Raw genomic sequence first — 20,827 nt, forward strand, 5'->3', positions numbered from 1 at the left:
CGCGCCTTGGCGGGTTGGGGAGGGGGCGAGGGGCGCCCCCGAATCCGCAGTGCCCTTTCTGCCTGAGTTTGAAGCGATCGAGAGTCTTATCCCCAGAGGAACAGCGACGCCTTCTCTCTCTGCCCTCTCCCATCCCGCGGGTGGGCCCGGCGCCGGGCACCTGACCAATAACCTGCAGCCACCGCTCCACTGCATTCTGCCTGGACACCCGAGAGTGGCTCTTCTAGTGCATTTTTCTCCCCGCACGCGGGATTTTTTTCCCCCTCAACAATTGGCAGGTTTTTAAAGTAACCTTTAAATGAGACATCGATTTACCATTATTATGATTGCATTCAGAAATCCAGCCCGAAGGGACACCCTGGGAGATGCTAATTTGGAGGTACCTAAGGCTGCTTATGGTTTAGCACATCCCTAGCCTCGGAAGCACATTTTTTTTTGCAGCTAATTGCTCTGATTATCTTGAGGGGGGAGGTGATGGAGGGGGTTGGGGGCAGTGAGCCGGACTGTTCCCAGAGCCCCGTGCGTGCACGCAGTGAACCTGATGCTGCAGCGGCTACTGCAGCAGCGACACACTCACACACTCACACTCGCACGCACGCACACACGCGCGCACACACGCTCCCCTCCCGCATCCGGGCCTTCCCGCTCCTCCGCCGATGCTCGCCGGGTTTGGGGAGGGGGTGCGTGGGGTGGGAGTGGGAGCGTGCGCGGAGGGGGAGAGGACAGGCCGAGCAGCCACGGGAGAAGAATGACAACGAAGCAGGGGGGAGAAGGAAGACCGCGGGAAGGAAAATTGGGAAAGGGTGCCGGCAAAAAGGGGGGTTAAGCAACGCGGGGGTGCCGAGGCGAGAGGCGGAGATACCCGGGGAGAAAGAAAGGGAGGGGGCGGGGAGCGGGCGGGGAGCGGGCGGGGGCGACTGGCTGGTTTCCACTCGTGAGAGCCGGTTGCCGAGAGACGCGCGGGCCAATGAGCGCGCACCAGCTCAGCCCGGCGCCCGCCGCGTGCCCTTATATGGTGCGGCCGCTCGGCGGGCGCTCGCGCACATCGCCATATAAGGGCACGAACCTAAATACAGGCTGTACCTTGTTCTCCGCTCGCCCGGCCGCGGCCCGGGCGATCGATGAGCGCGCCGCCGAGCGGGCTGCGGCGCGCGGGTCCCGGGAGCCGGCGGGAAGGGAAGCGCGGCGGCCGCCCGGCCCCGGCCAGATGTGGCCGGCGCAATGGCAGCCCGGCCAGCTGCAGCGCTCGGAAGGCGCCACCCGCCGCCGCCGCGCTCCCCCTCCTTTCTCTCTCCCGCTCCTCCACCCGCCTCCCACCCCGCGTTTGGAGGTGCAAATGCAGATGAACCGGGATTGAAATCTAATTGCTTTTGTTTAAAAAAATGTGAGCCAGTCCGCGTCGAGTTTGAGCAGAGGCCTGGGATCCTGGCAAGCCAAGCAGAACGCCTCGGGGAGAGAACCGAGGAAGAACCTTAGGGGCTGGGCAGGGGGGCGCGGGTCGAGTGCTGCGTGTAGCCGCAGCGCCAGGAGGCCGGGAACAGTGGCCACGAGGACCCACTGGCTCTGTGCCCTGGAGGCGCGGGCGGCCTGGAGACAGCCAGGTGGTGGAAAGGAGAGGTGAGAGGTGTCGCTGTCACACCTCTCTTCTCTGTGGCTGTGCCGGCCCTGCTCCTGAGGGCAGGCTACAAGAGGCTGCTGGGGACAGGGGACAGCCCCCGCTCCCAGGTCAGAGGATTGGAGCCATCAGGGCCAGATCTGGTCGAGGAAGAAGTCATCTCAGGGATTCTCTGCCTGAGGGGTGGTGGGTCCAGGGTGAAGCCTTCTGAGGTCCTGGTCGCCTTGGTCAGACTGCCGCCTGCCTGTGCTGGCGACCTCAATATCCGTCTGAAACAGGATGCCCCACTTGCTTTCCATCTCTCCACTTGTAGCTGGTCTCCTTGCCCGCGGAAGAGGAGTCTGAGCTGCCTCTGTATGGGTCTGGACGGTGAGAGTGGCCCCAGGATGTTTAGGGAGTGCGGAGGGGCCTCTCTGATTATGACACGTGGTGCCCTGACCCAGTTCTTTTATCCAGCCTGGTGGCACGGTGCCGTGGTGTGGGTGTATGCTGTTGTGAACCTGGAGGTAGCCCACCCAGCACCCCCACCAGGTGCAGACTGAGGCCTTTACCTCCCACCGCTGGCAGCAGGCAGGAGAGACTCCCAGACACTCACAGGTCCCAAGTCCCCACCAGTGGATGGCACAGAAGAAGCTTATGCACCTGGAGCAGCGGCCCCTGAGATGGAGAGGACTGTCCCGCAGCACATATCCATCGCCCCTCAGGTGCCCTTCTCCATCCAGTTGAGACTGTGATTGTGTCAACCTCGCCTCCTATCCCCAGTGCCTGGAGGTGCTGAGAGAGCCTCTCCCTCCAACGAGGCCATTTCCAGTAGCATGATGCCACCTATAGAATGTACCTGGAATTAGTCTGCGCGGCAGCCATGCTGCCAGCAGTGTGGAGCTGGAGGGAGGAGCACGCCTTGGATTGTTCCTTGCTGGAGTTGAGCTCGGAATGGTGGTCCAGTCACCCAGGGCTTCCTCCCGGGCTTCTCTTGCCGTCCTGGGTCTTCTAGGTGGGTATTTGGTAGCTCTGGGCCTGGCATCATTGGGGAAATGGCGGCCAGTACCTGGTGTATTTGGAACAGGAATCTGCCACTCCTCCTAGGAGTCCCCAGCTTCCTGGGCAGGCACAAACCCCAGGGTTCTGTGTACTGTATTTCCAAAAGCTTCAGGAATACCCATATGCCTACACAAATGATCCTGAGGTGTCCAAACTGGAGACCAGACTGGTGGCTCCAGGGCTGCCTGCTCCAAACACTGGTTTTGCAGGGAGAACAGGTTTGGAGAAAGAGAGAGACTTGTCCACGGTAACCCAGCTAGCCAGGGCAGAGCGAGCCTGGGTGGGAACGCTGTCTTTTCATTCCCAATCCACCGCCTTTTGCACTGTGCAGGTGCATCTCAGCAGCAGTCCAGACACAGACTTCCTTATCGGCGTGGGCTGTCTGTCCTGGAACCCAGGAGCCCTAGCGTGGGGACTTGATGTTGACTACCATTGATCTCAGCCTGTCCCACTTCCTGGGCAGCTGGACAGAGGCTGGAGAAGACAGTGGCTCTCTGGTCTCAGGCTGCTATGCTCCTGGTCCCGCCAAAGGCTGGGATTGGCCAGAGCCACCGACTCTGTCACAGGCAGCTCTCTCATGCCAAGCCCCAAGCCGCAGAGCAGCACAGCCATGCCTGGCTCCCCTAGGTGCCTGGTTCCACACCAGCAAGAGCTACCCAGAAACCTCCCCTTAGGCTCTTCAGCTCCGGGGTGACAGATTTAGGTTGAGCTCTGTCCCATGACAACTTGGTCATCGACAAGTTACTTAACCCTCCGAGCCTGTTTCTTCATCTTTAAATGTGGTGAATAAGCCTCCCTCTAGGAGCTGTGATGAGGAATAGAAAGAAGCAGAGTCCGAGAAGCCTCCAGCAGAAAGCCTGGCTCAGAGCAGCCCTCACTCAGCGGGTGGTAGCTACATCTGTTCACCCCTAGCACCCTGGCACACCCTCTTGTGCCAGGCTAGATACCAATGTGGAGTACAAGCACCATAACACATCACATCCATTTGAGCCACTGTAGAAGCAGGCATTCCCTGCACCCCCTAGCAGATGTCCTAGTGAGTGGTTGGTGGGTATCAGCTCCAACCCCTTTCCTACCCCTTCACAATCCCTTCCAGTCCTGCCTAGCTTCATCCTCTGCCCTGCCCTGCCCCCTGTGACAGCCCAGGGCCCTACAGCCTTTCACACACCCACTTCCCAGAGCATCCTCAGAACTGCAGTGTAGACAGCCCTAGAAGCTTTCCTTCCAGGGAAGGGGATGCCTGAACCCACAGAAGCTGGGGAAGAAACCAAGCCTGGGACTCCTTTCTCATCTTTGAAAAACAGCAGGTGTGTGCGTGTGGAGTGGGGAGTCCTGCTTTCCTGGGATCCAAAGTACTCATCTGTGGGTCCATTACAGATGGCTGTCATAGCGACAAAATGGGCAAGAACTGGCCCATTCTGCACGTGGGAACGCTGATTTCCAGGAGAGAGATCTGATTGCAGTGCAAGCATGTGAGGCACTTTCCCAGGTTCTGCCGAGCTCCTAGTCCCACGAGTTGAAGGGGATGGCAGTCACTGTTGAAAGCAGCAGCTGGGGAGGCTGTGGGAGAAAGTGGCTCAGGCTTGCCGCAGCAAATCATCTGCCCGACATCCACCCCTGTCTCTCTCCCCTTCTCTTTCCCTACACTTGATGCCATCACCCTGGGACTCACATCTCTGTCATCTCTGCTAGCGACGCCCCCACCTGCTCCTGAAGACCCTCGATCCCCCCATGCCCACCTGTGCCCACCCTCATGTCAGCTGGATACCACCGCACACTGACTGGTACAAAGTGAGGGTTGCACTTGGAGATATGCTTAGACATTCCCGACTCCTGGGAGGGAGCTGTACCCGCCCCACCGTCACTCACCCAGGAGCTGCAGGACCACTCCAAGACTGAAGCCCAGTGCCCTGCACCTATCCAGTGGGCCCTTCCCACTGCTCAGGCCCTTCCAGGCTGATTGGTGCCCCTCAAGAAGAGAGGTCCAACCCCTCCCCTCAGCTTGGGACGGAGTCAGGGTGAGGTAGAGAGGACAGTTTCCCAAGGGACTGGCCATCCCGCCCCCAGAACTCCTAAAATGCCTGGAGCAGGCTGGAGAATGAGGTCCGCCAGAGATCCTCTCCTGCAGACCTAAGAAGAGGCTTCAGGGAACAGGAGAACCAGCGACCCCAGCAGGCCTTCCTGCTGGCCACCTTCTCTTCTAGTCATCCGGGTCCTCTCTACTCTTCAAAAGGGAGAAACTGAGGTAGAAAACTGGGACTGAATGGAAGTCCTGGAATCCCAACTCCCCCTGAGTTTTCTTGGCTGGGAAAATACCTGGGGGCAGCTGGAGTCTTTGGGTATCCTGGGGTGCCTCTCCCCCAGAGTGTCCCCTTCCCCTAGGGAACGTTGGATCTCTCAAACACACACACATTAGAAAGGATATGATACCTCTAAAGTCAGCCTGCGCCATCAAGGTGGTGTAAAGAAGTCAGAGACTGCCTCTAAAGGGTGGCGGGACAGTTGAAGAGGGAAGAGGAAGGAGATGAAATGAGGCCTACCTGTCCCAGCCCAGCTGCCCGACTCTCCAGAGACACCCCCTTTCCCAGGGCCCGCCTGGACACCCTCCTCCCTTCCCCCCAAAACAGCCTCTGACGGTGGGACTGGGGTCCTCCACCCATTTTCCCTCCCCCTGCCCGTCTCACCCCACAGCTCGCTCCACCCCACAGCCATTCCTTCCTAGGCTTCCTCCTGCAACCCCGAACTTTTTAAAAGTTCATTTACAAAAGAACTTAATGATACCAAACTTCTTAGTTGTAAGCTTGAACAGTGGGCACCTTCTCATTAAACGTAAAACTTCCATCTTTTCCAAGAGATAGGGCGTTCTTCTGTCCGTCCGCAGAGGGGTGAGGGGAGGTGCTGCGGAGCCCTCTGTCGCCCCTCTCACGCTCTGTCCTGTGCACTGCAAAAGTGGGGATGGTGCCCTCGGAGGAAACACGTTTCGCTGCAAAAATTCTCTGGAGCCCGGAATTGCCCTGAAAGTGGTCCTGCAATTACAGTTCCCGTCCAAATTCACTTACCATACTTATTTGTGGATTTTCTCCTCCCACTCCTGTTCATGTTAAAAAAGATCAAGAAGGTTTTTTAATGTATAAAAGATGTTTTCTGCACATAATGTGCCCCACCACCACCCACGCACCCCTTTATTCTGCTTTGAATCCAACGACTTCTGCTGTCACGGTGGCAGAGGCGACCATCCCAGAGCAGGAAGTGTTCTGTCTTGATCTTTTCAAAGAGTGGGAAACTGAGTCCCTGGAGGGTCCAGACTCAGACCCAGGAGCTGGTTTACAGGACACCCCCTTAATCCTCAGCAGGCTGCAAATCTACCCTCTCCACACCCCCCCCCCACATTGAACGTCTGCCCTCAATGTCCCAGCCACAGTCCATGTTGTCTCTCCCTCAAGGGCCACGGAGCCTCCCAGGATGGATGGGGTGAAAGTGGGGGTGTCTGCTGGGACTTCCACGGTGGTTTAGCCCTTCATCCGTTTGGCCAAAAAGTAACTAAGCTCTGAGGTTGAAACTAGAAAAATACAGAAACTCAGCGTGAACATCACATTTCCACTGCTTTAAACTTGCTCTCTTCTCGGCGGTCCTGGTCAGGAACCCTACACCCTCTGCAAAACCAGCTTTTCTTGCCATAAGCCTCCGTTTTGGGGATCTCAAGGACTAGCTGAGGAAAATTAATTTTGTCTCTGATTGCTGTGTTATTCTAGATAAGCCATTATTATGCAAATGAGGGAGTGCGGCTCTCAGGATGAATAAGACGGTGCCGGTAGCGCGGGACAGACCCAGATGTTTGCATAATTACTTCTGCCCCAACTTCGAGAGTGCAAAATGTCAAGGGAGGAAGTTGTGCGGGTAAATACGGTACCATGTTCCCTGAGTCTGATTTCTTACAGAAGGGCGGGGAAGCCGATCGGAGGCTTCAGCTGCAGAGGGAAAAGCCATCCCGGCTCCCGGGCCGAGGGTGTCCCGGCCGGGTGGCCGTCAGCGTCCGCCCTCGGGATGCTGAGCCGTCCCTCGGCCGAGCGCGGCCGGAGAGAGCAAGGTCCCGCCCGGGCAGCGAGGCGCTTGCGCCGGCACAGAGCAGCCGCTTGGCCCCACGCTTTCCGGCAGCCCCGGAACCGGCAACGCGGCCTCTGGGCGTGCGCGGAGCCTCGACGCCAGCCAAGCCGGGTCGGGTCCCAGACAGCGCCTCCTCCCGGAACAGCGGCCGGGGGTGCCCCGAGGAAACCCTTCACCGGGGCTGCGGGGAAAGGCGTCGACCGCCGTGGAGGACGCCGAGGCTTCGCCCAGAACCTCGCGGGCACCGTCGCGTCTTCTCGGTCGGTTCCCAAACGTCTGTCCTCGGGTTCGCCGCCCGCGTGGCCCACTGTCGCGGAGGGTGGGCGGCCGGGCAGACGCCTCTGTTCCCCGAGGTTCTGCGAGGCCCGAGGCTGGCCTCCGCAGCTTGTGCCTCCTCGAATGACCCGGCAGGCTCCGGTACTGAGGGTTTTCTGAGCTCTGAAAGGGGAAGCTGGACTGTGGCTCTTGGCCAGAACAGCCTCGCAAGGGAACGACACTGGCCCGGAGACCTCCACGTTGGAACTGGCTTGAGGTCCAGGCGTCCCAGCAAAAAAGTCACTTCAGTTCCTTCTGCATGGGGGCGGGGTAGGAAATGAGAAAACGGAGTCCGAAGAGTCCCTGGAGCTTCCCTGGGACTCTGGAGAGCCTCGTGGGGTCCAGGAGGAGAAGGGAGGACTGTGGCATCCAGCATCGCTGGAGGCAGGTGTGCCCACCCTGGCGGCGCTCAGGCTCAAGGGATCCCAGGAGGTCCGGCTGCCTCTCTGCGCACAGGCTCTGCTGCCACCACTGCTCGCCTCGCCCAGCCTCACCGCGCGTTTTCCCGTGGGAGGGTTGGTGCTCCCTGCCTTTCCCATGGGCTGGGTCACGGGAGGAGGGGCGCGCAGGGGCCGTGGCCCGTAACCGCCAGGCCAAGGCCGTCCGTGCAGGCAGAACCTGGGATCAAACTCTCCACCTGGGGAATCTGGAACCACAGGCTACCGCCCACGCGTTGAGCGGTCAGATCCCGGGCTGACGCCGCTACAGTCTGCCCGCCCCGGGCATCTCCAGGCGGGATTGGGGCTGGGGGTTTCTGATAACGTCCTCCTCTCGGACGGGACTCCAAGACCTTGACCCGCGGCCTTCCCTCGCCTCTCGCAGTCCCCGCCCCTGGCTGTGCCCAGTACGCCCCGTCTGAGCCCCTACCCCCAGACCGCGAGAACTGAGCGCGCAAATCCAAGAACTCCCGGACTCCTTCCAGGCTGCGGTGGTCCGGCCAAGCTCCGGACCGCCCCTCTCTGCTCCCCAAGGGAGCAGTCGGGGGTTCGGGCGTGCGTCTGCGGGGAGGGGGCGAGGGGGTTGGGGGGAATGGGGCCTGCCCGCGGCGCGCATGCGTGCTGGCTCGGGCGCTGTGCGCGTGCTCCGGTGGCACCGGACCCTCCGCTCGCCCGGCCGCGGCGCTCCGAGGGGACGCCCGCGCGTTTTCGCAGTGAGCCCACGCGGCCCAACCGGTCCAGGGGCAGATACCCGAGGAATGAATCAAAACCGCGTCTAAACAGCACACCGTCGGCTTCCCAGGGCGGACGGGTGTGTGCCGAGGCCCTCTCCGGGCGTGCCCCTCATGGGGAAGTAGGGACACCCCGGGCTAAGTCACTCACATCAGAATCACTAGGTCCCATGAGCTTGTTCTAGTCTCAAAACACCAATTAACAGCAACAACAGTAACTAATAATGGACATTCATTGAACGTTTGCCTGTGGCTGACAGTGTGGGGGTTCGTCCATGTCCCACTGGACCCCCCAAGGACTCTGCTGGGAAAACAAACTAATATTCCTTTTCTTATAGTTATAGAAGCTGGAACACAGAGAGGTTAAGTAACTTGCACAAGGGCACACAGCCAGCAAGTGCATTGGAAACCAGGCAGGCTGACCCCAGAACCCACCTTTTTAGCCACTGTGTTCTACCATAAAGAAAAAGCAAAACTGCCCACGAACGTCCAGCTTCCAGTTGGCTTAAATTGGCGCCTAGAACTCCCTCCTGTCTCTGTTGTTTCAGCTCATCCTTATTGCCGAGGGCTCTGAGAGTCTTCCTGCTGGAGCACTGCTCTACGCTCCCAGGAGGCTCCACTGGACCTTTCTTGGATTTCTTCCTCAAGCCTTGGAGGAGCTGAAATTCACGAGGATCCAATGCCCCCGCCATGGAGCTTTAGGGGCTTGGGCGTCCGGCTTTGCTTCGGGCTTCTCGGGCAGAACCCCTGCTGTGCCCTTGAGCAAGTGACTTGGTCCCCGCTGTGCCTCGCTTTCCTCATCTAGAAAATGGGGGTAGTAGAACTGATCTTACCTGGCTGCTGTGAATCTTAACTGGGATAACACAGGCACTAGACATAGGGCAACTAGTTAAGCAACAGATGTTGCTTAACTCTGAGGGGGTATTTTCCCCTGTGGAGGGGAAGAAAGGTGGCCTGATTTCAGTTTCTGGGGTTTAAGGCAGAATTCTGGCTTCTAGAATGTGCGCAGCCTCGTGGGAGATTCCTGTAGAGCAGGCAGCCCCTTTGCACCCGGTTCTAGTGCTTCTCTAGCAAGGAGGAGCTGTGGATGTCTCCTAGGGAGGAGAAAGCCGGACAGAAAAGGTGGGAGCTTCTTGCTCCTGGGAATAACTAGCAGAGGGAAGCAAGGCCAGAATCCCGGACCACCTCCTTTCCGGTCACCCAGGCTGGGCCTTGGGACCAGTTTCCAGAATGTTGGGTCACCCTGCGGCATTTCCACAGCAGGCGGCAGGCGCCCAGCCCTAGCTCGGCGTCGGGGGAAGCAGCGCTGCGGGACGCCAGCCCGGATCCGGGGCCGCGGGAGGTAAGCCACCGGCCACAAGGCCACGCCTCGGAGCCGCCCGCGCTCACTTCGCTGCCGGCCGCCGCAGGCAAACGGTTGGGTTCCAAATCTGCCCGTGTCCGCGGCCAAGACCGGGCAGGTCCGACGCCCGCCAAGCCGCGGAATTGAAACGCTCCCAAACAACCCGGCCGGCCTCATCCTCGAACTACAGGACGCGCTAGGGCTTGTCGGCCTAGCCCGCGACCCAGGAGCCCAGCGCCCCGCTGGGGCCCGTCAGCCCCTCTCCTCAGACTGCGCCAGCCTCCAGCCTCCAGCCTCCCTCCCGGAGGATGAGTCCGCGGGCCCAGGGAAGCCTAAGAGGGCCCCCAAACTCCGGGCTCTCAGGAGGCTGCAGCATCGAGTGCAGAGTCCGGGCACCTTTGAGTGGCTGAGGCCGAGGGTAGGGCGGGCTCCCGGGAGCAGGTCGCAGACCCTTTGTCGGGAGTGGCAGTCGCAGGCCGTGCACCCAGGTCGCCAGAAGAGTGCGGAACCGGGCCGGAGACCTAGGGGTTTGGGAAGCAGGTGTCCCCAGGCGGGTAGGCGCCCGTATTTCCGTAAACAAAGAAACGGGGCAGCTCGTCTCTGGAGAGGTGGCGGCTGTTAAGAGAACCGCCGACAATTTCCTTCATAAAAATGCGATCTGAGAGCATTTGATTTCCACTTTCACTCCCCCCATCCCCCGCCCCAACACACGCACTGTCTCTAAAGACACTCAAATTGCAGCCATATGGGGCTAAAGTAATAGGAAGCAGTTACCTTATTTACTGCAGAGGCGGCGCACGCCAACCCGGCAGCCGCAGCCTCTGCAGCGGACCGCCAAGCGATGGGATTGAGTAGCGTGTCTTGTCTTTTACAACTTTGTTTGCTCCTGGGAGGTGTAGGTGGGACAGGCAGTTATCTAACTTTGAACCAGGAAAGTGGTTGTGTGGAGAAAAGGGAGGTGGCGAGAATTGAGTGGGTCAGGGAAGGGGGTTCGATAAGAAAGGTGGGGAGCAAGGATCCTCTTTCTGTGGGTTCCTAAGACCGTGCGACCAGCTGACCTGTCCTCTGGGTCTGGTTCAGACCCGGCTGGAATGACTGCAAACCTCCTCCCCCTGTACCCTCACGCATGCTAGCACCCTCTCCCAGCACTGTCTCCCAGCAGACAGGACATCCTCCGACAGCCACACAGCGAGACCCCGGAGGTGGGCTCCCATTTCTCAGACCACTACCTCTCGCTTTGTCTCCAAACTGTCCAGGAGTGAGGTTGCCCGTTGACCTGTTTTCACACCCCCTGCAATGCTGCTCTCTTGGGGGCAGTTGGAGGGAAGGGGGTGTGCCAGGCAGGGGTGAGACACACTCTGTCCCGTTGGGGATTGCCTTCCTTGGCGGGACTGAGCGCGTCTGCTGCTGACAAGAGCCGGGCTACCTGCCCTCAGATTATCCTATACCTCTTCTTTCCGTCTGAATCGAGTTCCACCTTTGGCACAGGCTTTGCAGGAATCCCCGACGTTTGCAAACTCAGACTCTTCACAAGCGGTAATTTTGTTCAGAGCAAGCATTTCTGAAATAATCGCCATCAGGCACAAAGATGGGTGGGAAACTGGGTGGGGAAAATAAGCTAATTACCTAATACACTGTCCAGAGGAGGGGGCCGTACCTGCCAGCATCAGGAGTTTCATTTCTTCACTTTAAGTTTCACAGGTATTTAGGCAAAGAAGGGAAAATGAGGTGGAAAGAGAGGGACACGGAAGGAAGGAAGGAAAAAAGGGAGGGAGGGAGGAAGGAAGGAAGGAAGGAAACAAGAAAAGGGAGGGAGGAAGGAAGGAAGCAAGCAAGGAAGGAAGGAAAATGGAAAGAACGCATGGAGAAAGGACTAATGCTATCTTCTTCGGGGTGAAACTGAAACCATCGCCCTCTGCACGCCTAGTGCAAACCCCACGGTCTGTACAGGCATCAAGGGCAAGCACAACCCCGGGAACCCAGCTCCAGAAACTCTATCTGAAGGAAAACCACCGCTCTTCGCGGGTGCGGGAGAGCTTGCCAGGGGTGGGGGGAAGGCTCGAGGCCAGGCGGGTCACGTACCGCGGCCCACTCCGGGAAGGCCCCCTCTCTCCCACTTCCACGGTGGCCCTGGAGCCAGCCCGAGGAGCTCAGGTGGCCGGTGCGGGGCTGGGACGGACACGCAGCCGTTGCCTTCGGCAGGCAGCGGATTCCAAGAGGGGGCGGGCGGGACAGGCAGAGCGACCCGAGCCCAGGGCGGAGGGTGGGCTTTCTCTGGGCGGGGAAACCAGACACTTACAGGCGGCTGAGGCCGCCTTTATTTTTACTGCCCAAACTGTTGGAAAGTATTTAAGCTTAAACAGAAACAGCTGTATCGCTGGCACCGGCCGACGAAACTATTTGTTACCGGGAATGACTTTTTATGATTAAGGACGCGCCCGTCGGCGGCCTCCCACGGACGGCCTGCGAGGGTCACCCGGAGATCTGAGAGTCCTCGACGAGCTGTTCGTTCAGACAGAACGGCCAGAGATGGGACTGTTCGACCGGAGGCCACCTTGTGAAGTTTAGGAGCGAGGCCAAAACCTGAAACCCGTGTTTCCAGGGGCTGGGTCAGGACTGGGAGGGAAGACGGGCGAAGCGCCCTGCCTGCCCCGCGGGTCGAGGACCTCGGGGCTGCCGCCGCCTGCGCGCGCCTCACTTTGGAGAGGAGGCCAGTTTTCCGCTCTGGGCTTCCTGCCCCTCCGAGTCAGACTCCTTGGCTGCTTCTCTTTCGCTTCCCATCGTTCTCTCTCTGCCTCTCTTTTTTCACCCTCCCTTTCTTCCACCCCAGCTCTGGCCAAGGGAAACCGCTTCCAGTCCGGCTGATCATCGATGTTTGAATTAAATCGTGGGTTCCAAGGAGTAGGAGTTGTAATCTGGAGCTTGGGCAATAAGAGAACAGGGTGGGAGGGAGCTGGGCCCAGAGTGCGGCTGCTGTCCCCAGCGCCGGCCCCGCCACGGGTCACCGGCAGCAGAGCTGGCAGCAGAGTCGGCGGTGCACGTGCGTGTGTGCGCACCCGAAGCAGCCGGGGCCGGCCCTTGTCCCTTTCCAGGAGCTCGCCATCTTCGCGCGTGAGACCCTCTCGCCCAGCCCGCACTGGACCCGGCGGCGTCCCCCAACTTCCCGCGCCAGCGTTTCTCGCAGAGTGTCTACCGCGCACGGTGGGAAGGGCGGTGGGGTCCGGGGGAAGCCGGACGCACCCCCAGCCGCGCGCCCCAGCCCCTGCGGGCTCTGCCCAGATACCCTTAGCCCTCCCAGGCCCCGGGCAGAGGGCGGCCAGGGCAGGCGAGGCTCTGACCAGGGCCTGGCGGGGGCGGGCCGCGCAAGCTGAGGGCAGGGGCAGGTGGCTGCGGGCGTCGGGGACGGTGGGGCGGGGGCAGGAAGAAGCCGCGCGACGTCCTCTGCGGGGTCTGGAGGCAACAGCCCGGCCTCCACCAGGTCTGTGCTCGGCTTCGGAGCCGGGGACCAGCGCCCCAGCCAGCCCGGCTCGCAGGGCCCGGAGGGTGGCCGAGGGCAGGGCCGCGCGACGGGAGCCCGAGACACAGGCACATTGATTTGTCAGCGGGACCCGGCTGGCGGAGGGGGGCGTTGCCATGGAGACCGGGGGTCGGGGCTACGGCGCGGGGGGCGGGGGCGGGGGCCGGGGACCGGTGGAGGGGCCGGCCCTGGGCGCGCCGCCGGCTCTCGGGGTTCGGGCGCGGCCCGCGGCGCCCCAGCACCTGTGCATTGTGCATTGTGCGGCGCGGGCGGCGGGGGGAGGGGACGGCGAGAGCCCTGGGCGGTGGGGGTGGGGCGGGCCGGGGTCTGCCGAGGGGCGGAGCCAGGCTGACAACGCCGCGGGGATCCCAGCGAGAGCTGTGGGGGACGCCGAACACCGGAGGGACTACTTGGTGGCGGGGGAGGGGGCCCCGGCGAGGACAGAGAGCGGCCGGCCCCCCTCGCCGGCCCCGCAGACTGACAGCGGCCGGGCCCGCCCTCCCCGTCGCGTCACTTCCGGCGGCGCCCCCTCCCACTCGCGCGCTCAGTCTCTGGAGTCGCCTCGGACTCCGCCCCCTGGCGATTGGAACGCGGGTCACGTAGCAACGCGGGGGAGACAGGGAGAGGGGCGTGGCTCGGAGCTCGCCCAATCAGCGCGCGGGGGCGCAGGCCTCCGGCCGCTCGGCTTTAGCAACGTCGTTAGCAACACGTGGGGCGGGAGGAAGCGCTGGGCGGAGGGGAGGGGGCCGAGCCGAGGAGCGCGGGAGGGGGGCCGCGGGAGGGAGCGAGTGCGCGGGGAGGGGGAGGAGAACTGACGTCAGCGGGAGAGTATTATGGTCTGTCGTGCGCTGGCTGCTGCTTTTCTGCTCCTGGAAGCGGCCAAGGGGGGAAGCGGCGAGTCAACATGGAGCTTTCAGCGGTGGGGGAGCGGGTGTTCGCGGCCGAAGCCCTCCTGAAGCGGCGCATACGGAAAGTAGGTGCCCCCGGGCCTTGGGCCTCCTTGCGGCCGGGCCCTCCCCTCCCGGCCCGGGTTCCCTCCCCCTGCTGCAGCCCAGCTTCCCTTCCCCCAGGTCCCAGCAGCGGCCGCGGCCGTGGCGGCGGCGGCGGCGGCGGCGGCGGCGGCTCTGAGCCCCAGCGCTTTCCTTAGACTTGCAGCGATGCACGGATTGCATGGGTGGGGGGCGGGGTGGGGGATGAATGCCGGTGCATGCACTTTGTGCAGCGTTAGGTGCAGGGGTGATGCAGTGGGCGCGTGCCTTTTGCGGCGGGGTTTCGAGCATTCATCTGGTGCATGCATTTTCGCATGCATTTCTTGTATCCTCGGCATGCATTTCTCTCCATGCACACACATTATCCCCTTTGCACCCGCAGGGACGCATGGAATACCTCGTGAAATGGAAGGGATGGTCGCAGAAGTAAGTAGGTTGTATGCAATTCTCAACCCCAGACTGTTAATTCAGAAGGTTTCTTTCTTCCTCTTTTTGCCTTTATGTTGAAATACAATACAATGCAACGAGAAAAGTTACACACACATACACCCTCGGCTCTCACCCTGCTCCTGGGACTGATGCCCACTTCTTCCTGATTCCCTTTAGGTACAGCACATGGGAACCGGAGGAAAACATCCTGGATGCCCGCTTGCTTGCGGCCTTTGAGGAAAGGTACAGACCCTTCCAAGTCCCAGCCCCTCACTTAGAAACAAGTAGAGTGCTTCTCTCCAGCTGCTCTAGAGTCCCACTTGCTTTCTTTTCTCACGCACCCTTTCTCCTTCCCTCCTTTCTCCAGGGAAAGAGAGATGGAGCTCTATGGCCCCAAAAAGCGAGGACCCAAACCCAAAACCTTCCTCCTCAAGGTAGGCTGGCACTATCCAGTGGTGGACCACAATGTTGTTGAGTTACTCGTGGGAAGGGACCCTGAGGGCTGTGAGCCAATGGGGTGACCACACATGTTGCCTATTTGTAATCTAGGAAGGAGTTCCCTGACAAGATGTCACCAAGTCAGTGGCAGCACCAAGCCGTGTCTGGGGAAATGGGCTTGGCCACACTAGAATTCCTTTACCCTCCCCCCATCCCAAATGGATATGTAATCAAACGTAAAATGTGTGCTTTTTGCAAATGACTGCTTCCAGACAAACCTTCTACCCCTTCCCCCATTCTGCCACATCTCAGCTCCAGCCACCTCCCCACCCAGCCATCCCCCCACCCAGCCACCCACCCACCCATATATCCATGTAGAAATTCCCAGGTATCAAAGGGTAAAGATAGGAGGGCAGGGCTGGAGGAGGAGTCGTGTGGAGGAGGACAGGGCCCTGCCCCACTCTTGGATACCATCTTCTCCCCTGCAGGCCCAGGCCAAGGCAAAGGCCAAAACTTACGAGTTCCGAAGTGACTCAGCCAGGGGTATCCGGATCCCCTACCCTGGCCGCTCGCCCCAGGACCTGGCCTCCACTTCGCGTGCCCGAGAGGGCCTTCGGAACATGGGTTTGTCCCCTCCAGCCAGCAGCACCAGCACCAGCAGCACCTGCCGCGCAGAGCCCCCTCGGGACCGGGACCGGGACCGGGAGCGGGAGCGGGAACGTGAGAGGGAACGGGAGCGGGGCGCCAGCCGAGTGGATGACAAGCCCAGCTCGCCAGGGGACAGCTCCAAGAAGAGAGGCCCCAAGCCCCGGAAGGAGCTCCCGGACCCCTCACAGAGGCCATTGGGCGAACCCAGCGCTGGCCTCGGAGAGTACCTCAAGGGCAGGAAGATGGACGACGCCCCTTCCGGGGCAGGAAAGTTCCCAGCCGGCCACAGCGTGATCCAGCTGGCCCGAAGGCAGGACTCGGACCTGGTGCAGTGTGGTGTGACCAGCCCTAGCTCAGCCGAGGCCACGGGAAAGCTGGCTGTGGACACCTTCCCGGCCAGGGTGATAAAGCACAGGGGTGCCTTCCTGGAGACCAAAGGCCAGGGTGCCCTGGATCCCAGTGGTGCCCGGGTCCGACATGGCTCAGGCCCCCCCAGCTCCGTGGGGGGCCTGTACCGGGACATGGGGGCTCAGGGGGGAAGGCCCTCCCTCATCGCCAGGATCCCCGTGGCCAGAATCCTGGGGGACCCGGAGGAAGAGTCCTGGAGCCCCTCCCTGACTAACCTGGAGAAGGTGGTGGTCACGGATGTGACCTCAAACTTTTTGACCGTCACCATTAAGGAAAGTAACACGGACCAAGGCTTTTTTAAAGAGAAAAGATGAATGCCGGGTTGGTGTGCCCAGGACGAGAGCAGGGGAGAGAGTGAGCGTGAGCTTGGCATAGCGATTTTTATTTCTGGGTGGGATGTGGCCTTTGGCTGCTCCCATCCCTGATGTCACCCCCACCCCCACTAGCCCCTTTCATCCCTCCTTCCTCCCCCTCAGTTTTTGTTGGAAAGATTATCTCTAGAGTTATATTTTCTATTAGATGTAAATATGTTATTTAAGAAAAATATCTAAATATATATATTTCAACTCTTGAAGTTGTTTTATTTAAAGGAGAGAGACTCTCATCGTGCTTTAGTTGGGGCAGGCCGCATGAGTTGGGGCAGGAGGGGCCCCCTTGCCCCAGGGCCCTAGGGAAGTTGGGGGCCTGGGTACAGGTTTCTGGGAATGTCTGAGGGGCTTGGCCTGCCCACCCACCCCTCCTCCCTTCTCCCACAGCCCAATGCCAGACTCCTGGCACCAAGGCCAGGCCCAGATTTGCTCTCTCTTCCCATTGGCTAGGCAGGCCAACAAAAGGTTGGCTCCCCAATCAGAAAAAAGGGGGGTGGGGTCAGTCTGTTTTCCTTTTTTCTACTTTTTTTCTTTTTTTCTTTCTTTTTTTTTTTTTTTTTTTTATTTTTAATTTTTTTTTTTTTTTTTTTTTAAGGTAAAGAAGTCTATTAGGGAGAAAAAAGTATTAACTTGAATAAGCTTTTCGTGTGTGATGTTGAAGTTAAAAAGTCACCGGCGGGCAGGGACAGGCGGTTTCTTCCCAGGACCACACCAGGAAATGCACTTTAGGGAGGGGTGTGTGTGGTACACGCAGATCGTGTGTATGTCATGTGGATAAAATCTCCCCGTTCCCTCGTTCCTTTCCTTACTCCGCAGAAAGAAAAGAAATCCAGCGAATCTGTTTACATTCCCGAAATGCCAGGATAAATTGGGAGGATTGCGTGTCAATGCTCAGAGTTCGAGACAGTTGTTTTACAAGAAAAGTGTTGGGGTGGACTTTTCCTTTTCGCGTCCTCTAGCTTTGCCAGGAGAAGAGACGGCGGCCCCCACCTCCCAGGAAGAGTTGGACAAGCCTCCCTGCCTGGGGAGGGCGGGCCGCCAGCTCCGCGATGGACACACGGCCAGACAGGCCCACCCTGCGGAACCCACGGCGGGAGGCGCGGCGGCCGGCGCTGCTGGGAGCAGCGGCTTCGCACGCAGTCTTTCGCCGCGGCCAGGCTTGGAGTGCGGCGGAGGACCTGGCCTCGGGGCTCGGAGCTGGGGCTGGACTCACCCCCGCGGCTCCGGCGGGGCAGGGGAAGGAGGGGAGAGGCGGGGTTTCATCTAAGAATGCCCATCAGAACTTTTGCTTTTCCCTTTTTTCCCCCCGTCCTTCTTAAAAGCAAAAGCTATAATTTATAGGCCTTTTCGATTCGCAGTGTTCTTTATTTGAACTCGACATTCAAACTCCGCCAAAGCGGGGAGGGAAGAGCGGGAGGTGGGAGTGGGGACGCGGCCGCGGCCCGGGAAGCCCCTGCCCGGCGGACTTGACCGCTCCCCCTCCGAGGGCCCAGAACGCGCGCCCATCTTTTGACTCAAAAGCACAAATCAGTCCCCTCCACTCCATCCCGGTGCCTGGGAGCACGGATGCCGCGGCCTCCCCGCCCTCCCCGCCCTTAAAGGGCCAGCGAGTATCTAACTTCGCTTGTCGAGGGAGGGGCGCGGGGGCCCTGCGCTCCAGAGAAAGCACAGACTCGGGGCGAGCGAGGCGGAAGTCGGGGGTGGGGAGCTTCGCGTGGGGTGGGGGGTGCTGGGAGGGAACCCCAGCCTCCTCCTCCGCACTCCCGGCTTCTCAGCCTCTCTCTCCTCCAGACTTTCTTGCCTTTAAAGAGAGGACAGGAGGGAAACGGTGTACTACAGGATTGTGGTTGTTTTTGAATATCAAATTGCGCCTATAAAGAGAAGTCCCTGGAGTGGGGATTTTTATCTGCTCACATTTGTAAAACTGGTATTTTAGACTTTGTATAAAAAAGCGCCGTTGACTGAGTGTATCTATTTAAATGTTGACGCTATTTTCAGATGAAACTTCCCTGTAAGGGCATGTCTGTTACCGAGTGGACCGGACTGGGGGACACGCGTCTTCACCTGGCCGCCGCCTTCACTCCCTTCTCACCCGCCTGTCCTTCACTCCCACGTCCCTCCTTTCCTGGGGCTTTGCCCCTTCCCTTGGAACCTTCCTCCAGCCAGCCTATTTCTGTCCCTGCCGCCCTAGTCCTGCTGTTTGTCCGTGGCCGTGCGTGTGTGTCTTCTTCGCTCGCTCTTGCGACGCTGACCTGGGGGGTGGGTGGGCAGGGGCCGGGGGCCGTGTGGCTGGGAGTCTGCAACCGCACAGGATGTGTGCGCTGTTGGGTTTATTTAATTCTAAGATTTGTACAAATCTCCAATCGATCTCCGCCTCAGCTCAAGAGTGAAGCTTCAGTACCTATCTTCTGCGGTCGTGAATGTCTGTATCCAATATTGCTTTTTACGTGTTTAAATATATACTTTGTAAATAGAGACATGTCTTGGTTTTATTCTTTTTCTTTCCCCGAGCAAAGGGAAGAGGCATCCCGGGAGGAGAGGATCTACTCCGTCTCCCGGCCCCATCCTCGCCCCCATCGGTGGGGGAACGGTCCCTGAAAAGGCCATTCCCCAACTGGGGAACCCACCCAGCTGGGATAGAGGTGGGCGTGGGAGGCCGCGGGGTACGACTTTCCTCAGCCTGTCCCGGGGAAGCCTTGTCTCTCCGCACCTACTGGCTGCACTTCTTCCGGACCTGGGCAGAATCTGGGGACCCCCGGAGGATGCACCTGGGGTCGGGGGTTCCCCTTTCTGGCGGGTTCCTTCAGCGCGCCACACCCCCAGGCCAGAGGTGTCTGGTCTCCGAGTCCGCGGGGCGTCGCCGCGCTGCCCACAGCCTCCCGGGCCTGCTCCTCGGAGCTGTCGTGAGACCCACTCCCTAGACCCATGCAACCTTGCTAGCGCTCCCCGAAATGCAGAGCCTCGCGCCTATTGATTGAGGAATTGAATTCACGGGTATTGCTAGGCAACTGCCTGCTCCGAGCCGGCGCAGAGCGCTGCTGATGTGATTAGTGAACCTGGAGCCTCGGCGCTGCAGCCCTGCGCTCCCCCGCCGCCGAGTCCCCGCAGCCTCCCCGGCCCAGGTCTCCTCGGCGGGCCTAAACCCCAACGATGGGTGAAGGTCGGTGCGGGCAGAGCAGAGTGCGGGGTGGAGGTGGAGAGGGAGGTGTTCTTGGCCTTTTCTGGCCGCAGACTTCATAGCAGCGGGGGCGGGGTCGTGAAGCCGGCACAGGAGGGCCACCCACCCTCGGCATCCCCAAAGAGGCCGCGCACTAAACCCAGTTCTGCTTGCATCGTGCCCCGCCCTGCCCAGAAGCCGCGATTCGGGCTCTCCCGTACAGCCCGCCGGGAGGGACGGGGACCGGGGTCGCTCAAGCATCTCTGTCCGCTTGCCGAGGAGTCAGTGGCCCTGCCCTTGGCGGAGCTTCCCCCTTCCCCAGCTGTGACCGGTGTGGGAGGGCGCGAGAGGACAGGAGGAGCTCCTGGGGCCCGGGCCCAGGGCGGCGGGTCACAGAGCCTTGTGTCTCCTTCCGACGTGAGGGCCCGCGGTGCCTGCCGAGGAGAGTCCTGGCCGCCAGGCGTCAAAGTCCTTCGCCCTAGGCTGCCCCCGCCGCAACAAGCGGTCTCCGCGCGGGCAGGGAGCGTCAAGGGAAGGTGGGTGGGGTGGCCCCGCGACGGTGGCCGCTCGGACTGGGTTCCCTCCCGCCTCCACTCGTGGGTGTGTGGGGCAGTGGCATGGGCTCCTGCTTAAGCAGATAAGAGGTTGCCGACCCTGCCCCTTTTTCGGGTTCGCTGGCCATCACCAGCCTCGGCTTTGAGGAGCGCCTTCGCGGATTTCCGTTTCCTGGGCAGGCAGATTCCCGGGGAACCCCCCACAGCTGCAGATACCAGATGTGCGCCGCGGCCTCAGGGCAGACCGGTGACCCTGCGTCCCTAGGACAGGGCGGGCTTGTGTGGTCACCGCGGCGGGGAACCTGGCCCCGCACAAACATTGGTTGGGCTGGAAGGTTCCTGCTCTTCCTACAGTGTCGGATCGGATTATTTTCCGTAACTTCAATGCTAGCTTGGCACCACCCTGATCTAGGCGCCGTACTGTGCGCCCGGGCCGCCGTCGCACATACCCGGCCCCGGCTCCTGTGCTGGTTTCTTCTTCTCACGTGAAAGCCCTTCAGGCCCAGAGGAGCCTCGGACCCAACTGAAGTCCAAGACTGGCGCGGCTCAGGGCCCTGCGTGATTCTGTTCCGTCCATTCTGTTCTGTTCCGCCTGCAGCCTCGGGTCCTGAACGCTGCGAGAGGGGCTGCGGGCTGGGTCGGGGGTTTCCTCCTGAGACTTCGGAGGCGGAGGTGGCCGGGTTGCAGGTGGCGCGATTGCGTCCCGGGCACCCTGGAGCCGCGGCTGGCTTTTC

General features: G+C 60.5%; 1 protein-coding gene across 1 annotated transcript; it reads left to right on the forward strand.

Moving 5' to 3' along the window:
• Positions 1-13,891: 13,891 nt before the first annotated feature.
• Positions 13,892-18,857, forward strand: CBX8 (chromobox 8). Its single transcript, XM_017524958.2, has 5 exons — positions 13,892-14,075; positions 14,474-14,517; positions 14,698-14,763; positions 14,888-14,954; positions 15,447-18,857. Exons 1-5 carry the CDS (start codon positions 14,007-14,009, stop codon positions 16,326-16,328), a joined length of 1,128 nt encoding a protein of 375 aa, XP_017380447.1. The 5' UTR covers positions 13,892-14,006; the 3' UTR covers positions 16,329-18,857.
• Positions 18,858-20,827: the final 1,970 nt, after the last annotated feature.

Source organism: Cebus imitator, unplaced genomic scaffold, assembly GCF_001604975.1.
Source record: "Cebus imitator isolate Cc_AM_T3 unplaced genomic scaffold, Cebus_imitator-1.0 Scaffold36, whole genome shotgun sequence".
Classification (NCBI taxonomy): Eukaryota; Metazoa; Chordata; class Mammalia; order Primates; family Cebidae; genus Cebus; species Cebus imitator.